The sequence below is a fragment of the Gopherus flavomarginatus genome, chromosome 6 (assembly GCF_025201925.1).
Source record: "Gopherus flavomarginatus isolate rGopFla2 chromosome 6, rGopFla2.mat.asm, whole genome shotgun sequence".
NCBI lineage: Eukaryota > Metazoa > Chordata > Testudines > Testudinidae > Gopherus > Gopherus flavomarginatus.
Window position 1 is genome coordinate 9,864,360 of NC_066622.1, and position 10,107 is coordinate 9,874,466.

The window sequence follows — 10,107 nt, forward strand, 5'->3', positions numbered from 1 at the left end:
CTGATACACCTTACAAAAATTCAGTAGTGCACCTGCCTTTTTAAAACACATAAATGCTGTACACTGTTGGTTTTTTTTTTTACCTCATTAATGGTATTTAGTACTGATTCCTTCCCCTCAGTAAAAAAGAATTGCAGTTCAGTAATATTAAACTGCACATGCTTAGTTTTCACTGCTTTTTAACAACTTTGTTTAAATAGGTCAGAATGGAAGCCAGGTAACTAAAAATACTTAACGAGTAGATCCTTAGTGGGCGTAAATTGCAATAGCGGAATTGACTTCTACTGATTTTGGTGGCATTATGACAATTTACACCATCTGAGGCTCTGCCCTAAAGTAGTTTTCCTTGGAACACTGTAAGTGTGAGAGCTCAGTGACGGGGTAGAACTAACGGAATATACAGCAGAAGCAAGCTTGAACATTGTAATTAACAAGCCGATCATTTTCCTTTATGACTGACATGTGACATCTGTGAAACATTTTCAAAGGCTTCAGATTTTGAAAGTGGTAGGAGATCTGAATTTTGGGCACACGTGTTCACATCCACACAAACACTTGATTAGATACTATAGAGAGGTTATAAATTAAGCAGAATAACTTGTTCCAGGCAGTTACTTGTATGTGTGTATTATAAAAAGTGTATGTGTTTGTGCATATGTTTATATTTATGGGATACAGCCAAATATTTTGAGTATATCGTTGTAATATCTATTTTTTGTAGTTCTAAAATCTGCAGTCTGTTTTATTGCTGCTGTTTCTTCATTTTCTCTTCAGTCCTCCAGCTGTTAATGCAAAAATATTAGATGGAAAATATTATATTAGGAAAAATGTAGATGTAGGGGTTTGCTATATTGTAATTCCTTCATGTTACTTGCCAAACATCAGGGGGAAGGGCAGCTAGTTCGTCTGTCCATGTTGTGATTTTTAGCTTCCCTGTGCATATTAATACGTGAAGAATCAATATTTCGTATTTTTGAATTATTCTAGTGCCTCACCCGCAGAAGCAGTTAGCATACAATGCCTCAAAAGCTGGGGTCGTAAAATTAACACAGACATTAGGAACTGAATGGATTGACAGGGGAGTAAGAGTCAACTGCATTTCCCCGTAAGTAAAATGTAGTCTCATTTTATAAAGTACAGAAAAAATGAAATGTTATAAGAAGTGTTCATTGCTCAAATTAAGAAAATCTAGAAAAACAAAGTTGCTAATTAGCAGGTGGATTGCATCTCTCTTTATTTTGTCTTCTGCTTAACAAAGGTTTAATCACTATAACCAAAGTGTACACATGGCTGTGTATATTGAAGGATTTGAGAAAAGGTTTTAGCATTTGATAATAGGTTTTCGAATAACATGAAGGGTAATTTTTAGCATTTCTCTTCCAGATGAAATATTTCCTTAGTTCTGTCCAAGCCTTCTGTGGTTAAAGAAAAGGCTTTGACACTTAATAGACAATGCTTCTCCTTTTTTTCTTTTTTTTTTCTTTTACTTCAGACAAATATACTGGCACATTAAAAGCCATGTCGTAGTGCTGTAATTGAGACTCTGTTCAGCTCTGGCAATTACAGGATTTCTAGGTGTAATTTTGTCAAAAAATATTCATTGCAAGTTACATTTTACCTAATTTTTGAAATCTTAAATATGTATGGGGTTTTTGAGTTATGTTGTTTTTGGTTTTTTTAATAGCATGAAGCAAAGTTTTTTGCCTCAGACACTTTTTCTCTCGCTCTCTCTCACCCACACTCTTTATTACACAATTTTCAGTACAAGTTAATAACGAGCAAAAACTCAAGTGGATGGCGTTAATTTAGTGGTCTGTTAAATTTCACAGACCACTAAAGTCAATCAGAGTAAGAAGCGCAGGTGTTTAACCCAGAATTTTAACTAACTGTAATAATGAAAATATGATGTACATGAAATTAAGAAAAACAAGTTAAATATTTTCATCCAAAAAGTGGAGAAAAATATCACAGAGCTCAATTGCAAATCTCTTTATTTTGATTCTTGGTCTGGTTTCTACTTTTGTATGCTGGCTCTGTTTCTTATTCTTATTCTTATTATTTATTACTACTACTACTAATTGTGATTCCATCCTGAGCTCATTGCAATCCACAGATTACTTAAATAACATCCTGTTTCTGAGCTGCGATTTATTCACACCAATACCAACAGCTCAACATTGCTGATCCAGTGTCTAGTTCTACACCAGATTCCAGGGCCAGGAAGTCTGGAGGAAGTTAGCAACAGAGCAAGGCAGAGCTAGTGTTAACAATACAGGTAGGAAACAGGGAGGTTTTTAGCTGCAATGAATTAATTTTTATATATAGGTTGGAGCTCCTGGGGCCCACCAGAATCAGAAAATATTGGTCATGTTTCAATATACTTTCTGGTTGAGAACTATATTGGTACCCTTTATTAATATAGCTGGAATATTAGTGTCACATTCAGAGTAACCATGGTTAAAGAGGCACATAAGTTATTAGCCCCTAGTTTTTAGGTGTTTTAAACTTCCTGCAAAAAATTACCCTTAAGCAGGAGACATTTCAGCCCAAATATATATAATATATAACATTTTTGCAGAGAGTTTAGTAAAACTTCATGTTAGCTGTGAGTTGTCTGAACATGGAGAAAAGGTATATTATGCTTGGAAGGGAAAAATCCATTCAGAGGCTTTTCTTTTTCTATCATTAACCAAAACTGGGCTTAAGTTTAATAATTCTTACTCACCTTAGACTTTGGTCCCACATCTGCAAATTTTCTCTGTGTGGGAATCCCCTTGTAATAAGGGGGACTTCTGTTCATTGAAGGCTTGCCAATGCTCAGTGAGGAAAAGAGCTTTTGCTGTACCCGAGAAACCCCGGTTTAAACATACTTGGTATGAATATTTGCTAATCACACATGGTCTGACTGGAAGCCCACTCAAATCAACAGGAGTTTTTCCATTACGTTCAATGGGGTTTGGATCAGGCTTATATTGTCCATGATTTTCTTGGATTATTAACAATGTACCAAGGTAAGGAGCTCTTGATACATACATGCTGGCACTTGCATGTACTTAAAACACTGCATATTGAACTCAGATGCACATGTGGTCATTTCAATAACTGGATATTCAAATTCATTTCTCCACTGACATGGAAATGTGGAATACACATTTCAGTCTCATTCTGTACATTAAAGAAAGGTTCTGGCCTGTCCACAGATATGTTCACATAATCCCCATGAATCAAATCTTCCAGTCCTGGCTCACAATCTGATTTTGCAAGGTGCTGGGCATCTCCAGCTCCCATTGCACTCATTTTGCTCAGCACGTCACAGTTTCAGGCCCTGTTCCTTTCTAGGGCAACGGGCCCATTGACATTGCTGAATGCTTTGCTGGGTGGAAGAGTGAGGTTCCGGCCCAGTTTCACAGATCTACCTGAATGCTGAAGTGAACCTGACATATATACTTTATAACATGCAACAATTTCAATAAAAGAACCCATGGAGGCCCAGGAATGTGCACATAGGCCTCAATTCAGCAAAGCACTTAAGCACGTGTTTTATTTTAGGTGGAAAGTATTCCTACTGAAGTCAATGGAACTGCCTGATTTCTGCAGTGAAGCACTTGGGTCCCAATTCAGGAAAGCCTGTCAGCACGAACTTGAGTCCATCCTTCTTCCTGAACAGGGATGTGTTCTGGAATCAGGGACATGCTGAAGTGCTTTGTTGGATCCTGGCTTTATCAGTGTCCTTATATCTCCACATAATCACATCTGACCTTGAACGTTCTTTCAACATGCAAACATTTGATCTTTTTTTGTCTTTTCCTTTCTTGTCAGCTTTCATCAACTTATTTTGGTAAATGAGTGCATAAAACATATCAGTGCATAAAATGTTGTGGCAGGGCTTTTAGCATAATTTATTGAATTTATGAATTCTCTGGCTGACCAGGTATCTCTGCCTCACATTTTAGATAGTTCACTAGTACAGCCGCTTTCTTTTTGGGAGGAATACTGAGGCTGGAGGGAGTTGGAGAGTGAGTGAGAGAGAAGTTCATTCCTAGCTTGTAAACTCAGGAGGCACATTTTCTTTGGATCCAACCTGGATCACAAATAGCCAATGTGCAGTGGTAAAAACCTGTCAGCCCTTTACGTTGTATGCCAGAATCTTATGAATATATTAGACTTTGCTCTCAAGAGATATTACTAACATAGGGCCTTATCCTGATACCATTGAAATCAGTAACAAAATTCCTATGATCACCAGTAGATCTGTCCCAGACACTACAAAGTGAGAAGAAATAAAACCCCACATTAAATTAACCCATCTTCATCAAGAACAGTATACACAACATACAATGCCTAATAGCTGCTGAACTGGAAAAATAAGTGTTAACATCCCATGAGAATCAAATATTGTGTGGTGTGTGTTTGATTTTTGCAGCTAAATTGCTAATTATGTAAAGTTAAATGAATCAATGCTTAAAATGTACTACTTATTTTAGTGCAAAGAACTGGTATTTATGCTACATGGAGATGGTGAAAATTGGAGCATTCCATGGTTGGGAAATTGCAAAATATTTCAAGAGAAACTTTTAGTAATGCCGTGTGTCTCAAATGCCTCCTCATCGGTCATATTGCATGCTGGGCTAGATTCGCCCTGTCTTGTGGCACTTTTAATTTCTGCCCAATATCCAACTACAGGAGGGTTGAAGCAGCATTAAATGCTTGCAACTTCTCATTTGAGGGTCTATGGGAGAACAGCAGAGCCTCAAAACTGGACAAAGCTGGCAGGTGAGAAGGCAAGACTTATCTAGAGTCCACGTAACAACTTACAACTGCCTTCTTGCAGCTGAAACCCTGAGGGACGGCAGGGATAAACTCCATCTGGGACAGTGCCCCCCACTTAATCAAGCTGTTTTGACAATGTTAGTACATGCATTAATACAACAATCAATACTAGATGACATTTTCTATTTAACAAGTGATAGAAAATACTGCATATATGCAGCATGGCTGAGTAGATAGTGTAAGAGAACTTTTGCATTTTTGGGACATCCTGTCTTTTGCGTGCTTGATTTTGCAAATTTTGGATTGCATTGATATTTTCCCCCTCAAAAATGTTTCATTCCAGTTTGTTCTTAAAGGAGGAGAGCTTCAGACTGGTACTGTATTTGGTTAGGGCGGTTTGTGCTGGAGCTTGACTTCTAAAGTTCCTTGAACAGCAGCTGTGGTGAAACCTGTTATCTGAACCAGCAGAATGTGCCAGCTCCTTGCTCTGTGGAGATTCCAAGGTGCTACAAGCTCCTTAACCTGGATACCATACAAGCGCCATCACCCATGGTTCCAGGGATATTAAGCTTCTCAAGCATATGATCTCCTGCTTCATCTGCAGTCCAGGGTGCTACAGAGCTTGTCATGTTATTGGATAGGTGCATGGGGTAGGAAGGAGGCACCATGTGCTACTGAGCCTGTCTAGACTAGAGGCAGCTATCAGATGCCAAGTATGTAGAGTTGGTCTGAAAGGAGTACAGGAGGTGATGAAGCAAATCAAAATTTCCGCATGTGCCCTATCAATAACCTAGTCCCAGATTTGGACCCTAGCGTCCAAAATATGGGGGTTAGCATGAAAACCTCCAAGCTTAGTTACCAGCTTGGACCTGGTACTGCTGCCACCACCCAAAAAATTAGAGTGTTTTGGGGCACTCTTGTCTCCCCAAAAACCTTCCCTGGGGACCCCAAGACCCAAATCCCTTGAGTCTCACAACAAAGGGAAATAAATCTTTTCCCTTCCCCCCTCCAGGTGCTCCTGGAGAGATACACAGAAGCAACCTCCGTGAATCTAAGCAGAGGGAGTCCACCCTCTCTAATTCCAGTCCTGGAAACAAAAGCACTTCCCTCTTCACCCAGAGGGAATGCAAAGTCAGGTTAGTAAATCTAACACACACAGATCTCCCCCTGACTTCTTCCTCCCCCCAATTCCCTGGTGAGCTGCAGACTCAATTCCCTGGAGTCCCTCACTAAAGAAAAACTCCAACAGGTCTTAAAAGAAAGCTTTATATAAAAAAGAAAGAAAAATACATACAAATGGTCTCTCTGTATTAAGGTGACAAATACAGGGTCAATTGCTTAAAAGAAATATGAATAAACAGCCTTATTCAAAAAGAATACAATTTAAAGCACTCCAGCAACTATAGACATGTAAATACAAAAGAACATAAAAATCCCCTATCTGATCTTTGGTACTTACAACTGGGAAACAGAAGATTAGAAAGCAGGAAAAGAAAAATCCTCCTCATAGCTGAGAGAGATTCAGGCAGACACAAAGAACTCAGACACAAACTTCCCTCCACCCAGAGTTGAAAAAATCCTGTTTCCTGATTGGTCCTCTGGTCAGGTGCTTCAGGTTACTTTTTTTTTCAGGTGAAAGAGACATTAACCCTTAGCTATCTTTTTGTGACATGCCCCAATTATGGAGGGTCTGCAAACCATTGCTAGGGGAGTTCATACACTGAACCTGTGTGAGATTGCAGCACAGGAAAGAGCTAAGCACCATGATATCACCCAAAGGCGTCCCAATTAAACAGTATTACTATCCCCATTAAGCAGCAGTCATTGCAGTTAAGTATCTTTGGATTTAAATGTAATTCCTAGAGAGAGGTCCCAATTAAGTGGATCTCCTGATTAAACATTTTCTGATTAAGTGGAGTGTACTTAACTCGTTCAAATTAATAACTCGTCTGAAAGAAATCAAGTTACACTCAGAGGGAAGGTCTCCCTCCTCCCCCATATGGGGATTGAAGACACACAATTTCAGTTAAGTAATTTTTTCCCCACTCTCTCTCATTGTGCAGATGCTTTAGCCAATTGTATTTTGTTTTTTACTGTCTCAAATTGCCCTATGCATCAACAATGGAATACTGATAATCATGTCTAACCTTTAGGGAACCAGCAGTTTGATAAAACATTGACATGCAACAGAAAGTACTGATAGGCTCAGCATTGCATATTAGATGAGGTAGGGAATTAATGCATTGGCACTTGTCTTTGCTGGAACTGGTTAGAAGCCAACTAAAATCTGCCTAAAAGGGTTCTACAACATTAAATTGCCCAACTTGGCACCAAGCCTTTCCCAGAAGATGTGTACTTTCAATGACATGCTTAATATTTATAGTTTCATCAGTATGTGTGTTTGCAACTTTAAGTTGTGTGCTACATCTTTTTCTCTTTATAAAAATTGCCTGTGATATTTTTTTTTCATCAGACCATTTACTTTTGAAACAAAATTAAAGGAAGGGCAGTTGAAGGCACTGGTTCAATGATTTATAGTTTGTTCTGACTTTGTTTAGTCTCCATGTTATCTGTTTGAAGTTGGTTGATGAATCATATATATATAAAAATATATTTTTTCTTAAGCTGTATTATTTTTACTTTATAGTGGAGTGATATGTTATTTTTGTTAATCTGGGTCCTCTTCATAGTAAAACAAAACCCTCATTTAAAAATGCTAGCTTCTGCTAGTTAGGGTATCAAAACTCTATAGATACAGGGAAACCTAGAACCAGATTCTCCAAATGTTTGCCAACAGATATAGTGCTTGGTGTAAATTCAGAGTAACTCTGTTGAATTCAGTGGATATACACCAATGTAAAACTGGTGTAAGTGAGAGGAGGATTAGGACCACGGCTTTCACTTCTGCAACTAAAACTCTGGTTTTCTCTCCAGAAAACCAGTGCGAAACAGATGGGAGGAAGACAGTGCTTAGGAGAAATAAGTAGACTGTCTACAAGTTATACTGGAATTTATTCTATTTTATTACTTTGTGAGAGCTCGATCAATTTGCCCTTGCTCAGCATTTCTGAATAGTTATGGTTTTCATTGACAATTACAAGCAAAAATAAAGCTGGTATTTAAAGTGTGTCCTGTTAGTGAAAATGGAAATTTGGGGGGTATTCTGAATTACTTCCACCTAGTAACATGGTAAATTGAAGATTTCAGACTTCATTGAAAACAAAAGGTAAATCACGTACCCAGAATCCAGTGTGTTTCTCAAACCTGTTTCCTTGGAAGTATAAATTGGGATGATGATGAAGTTTCAGAACAAAACAGTTTTTTTAATACTTTGTTCATTTCATATTTATCACTAGCTTGTTTGCTAATTTTCATTTGCAAGAGGCAATTCTTCCAGCTAACTGGGTGCCTCAATGGGCCACTGATTTCTTTGAAGTGACAGTCTGTAAATATGCATAAAAAAGAGATGCAATTAGCGTGTGTGGTTCAGTGCAGCCTGATTTCATTGGCAAGTTTACCCACAGTGTTGATAAGCTACATTATCTAGAAAATTGGCCGCTGAAAAACAGCACCTCTGATTGCCAGCAAAGGTTCCAGATAACAGGGTGCTGAAGAGAAATATAATTGAGGTTGAATATGTTAACCAAGGTGTCACATGCTCCTTAGAAGCGCTAATTTATCAGCATGTTGGAATTTTTATTAACATTTGGAATCATTTCTACCACACTAATGAAGTGGAATTGGCAGCTCAGGTTTTAGTTATTGTCATTTCTGAGAAGTTAAATGTAATTTCTCGTTAGACACAGTTATGTAAATATATTTGTTCAGGGACTGAAAAAATTATACATTTCACAAAATGCAAATATGTTGTTAAGGAGGAGTATGACAAAAAAGCGCTAGTTAAAGTCATCAAAGCCAGCCAAATATTAGTGCTGTAACATGAAGTCTACAGTTTCCACTCATTTTTAGGGCATGTGAGGGAAATGAACTTAGCAGAGTTTTAATGCATTCTGTAGTTGGCTCGTTAGTATGAAACAATCCCAGCTTAGTACACATTTTGTAACTGGTCATGTTATTTATTTAATGGGGGTTTATACTTGGCATATTTTGCTTAACTTTTTTCCTTTCCCTGCCACCTTTTCATCTTAAAGTGAATTTCGTGCTGGGAAAGGTGCTGCTGGATTTTGTTTTCAGTATTTTGGCATATGGAAACTTGGACTGTTTTCAGTTTCTGAACTGTGTGCAAACATGTTATGTAACATTAGGCTGTGCATTGATTAAAAAGAAATTAGTAAATGGAACACATTTCCAAAATGCGGAGACAGACTGGTTGTGTAAATTGGGTATTATGATAAGTAACCTAAGATAATGGGGCACCTATGTTAGCCAATGATACAAACTATGAGTCCTCTCTTTAAGAATAAACCACTAAGTCAATTTATCAACAGTGAAAGACGGTAAGGGACAAGCAGGATTGAAGTTTGTGTTTGTAACTCCTTAGCAGAGCTACGTAATGTCTAACAGTGGCAGGGGCACTGGAACAATTTATATAGTGGGGGTATTGAACCAAACTGTAAACCCTGTTTTATAATGGAAACCACTTCAAGCCAGGGGTTGCAGCAGTGCAACTGGCACCACTAGTTCCATCACCCATGAAAGGTGGGATCTTACTTTATTATTTCGTGGTTTTCCTTTCTAAGTGGCATCTTGTATTCCCATCACTACTTGTTTTATAGTCATAAGTGCTACGTATGAAAAATGTAACTGTGTGTGTGTTATTTATAGGGGAATTGTAGACACGCCGCTCATCCATTCTGAAGATCTGAAGCCTCTGGTGCAGCGCTGGCTAACCGATATTCCTGCTGGGAAGCTGGCTCAAGTGACAGACCTGCAGGCGGCTGTAGTATACCTGGCATCCGAAGCTTCGGATTACATGACAGGCCACAATTTGGCCATAGAGGGTGGTCAAAGCTTGTGGTAGAAAAGAACCGAGCATCTTTCTTCTTTGTAGCACTTCTACTGCATGAGCACAAGAGTGGGAAGTAGACAGGAAAAAATCCTGATTTCACCATAGTCTACAAGCGAAGATGCTCTCAGGTGTGCCCAGAGAATTCTGAGTTCATCACAAAATTGGGTTCCTTACATGTAAATAAAATAAAAATATCTTTTCAAAAGTTTGTGCATAAAACACTTCAGAAAACAGATAAGGTAGTTAAACCAGTGCTGATTTGGCCCTTACAGTATAAATAACCACTTAGAACAAAATTATTGCTTCCTTGTTTAAAATGTTGTTTGAAGACCTGTCTGCTTGTTTCGTCTAGAAATAATTTTGTAGGA

At 38.2% G+C, this 10,107-nt stretch overlaps 1 protein-coding gene across 1 annotated transcript in view; it reads left to right on the plus strand.

The window, feature by feature from the left end:
• Window positions 1-9,800, plus strand: part of LOC127053728 (uncharacterized) — a 55,019-nt gene extending 45,219 nt beyond the window's left edge. Inside the window, 2 exon segments of the mRNA XM_050958902.1 lie at window positions 988-1,105; window positions 9,556-9,800. Of these exon segments, the coding sequence (XP_050814859.1) occupies window positions 988-1,105; window positions 9,556-9,751 (314 nt within the window). The 3' untranslated portion in view covers window positions 9,752-9,800.
• The last annotated feature ends 307 nt before the right edge of the window (window positions 9,801-10,107 follow it).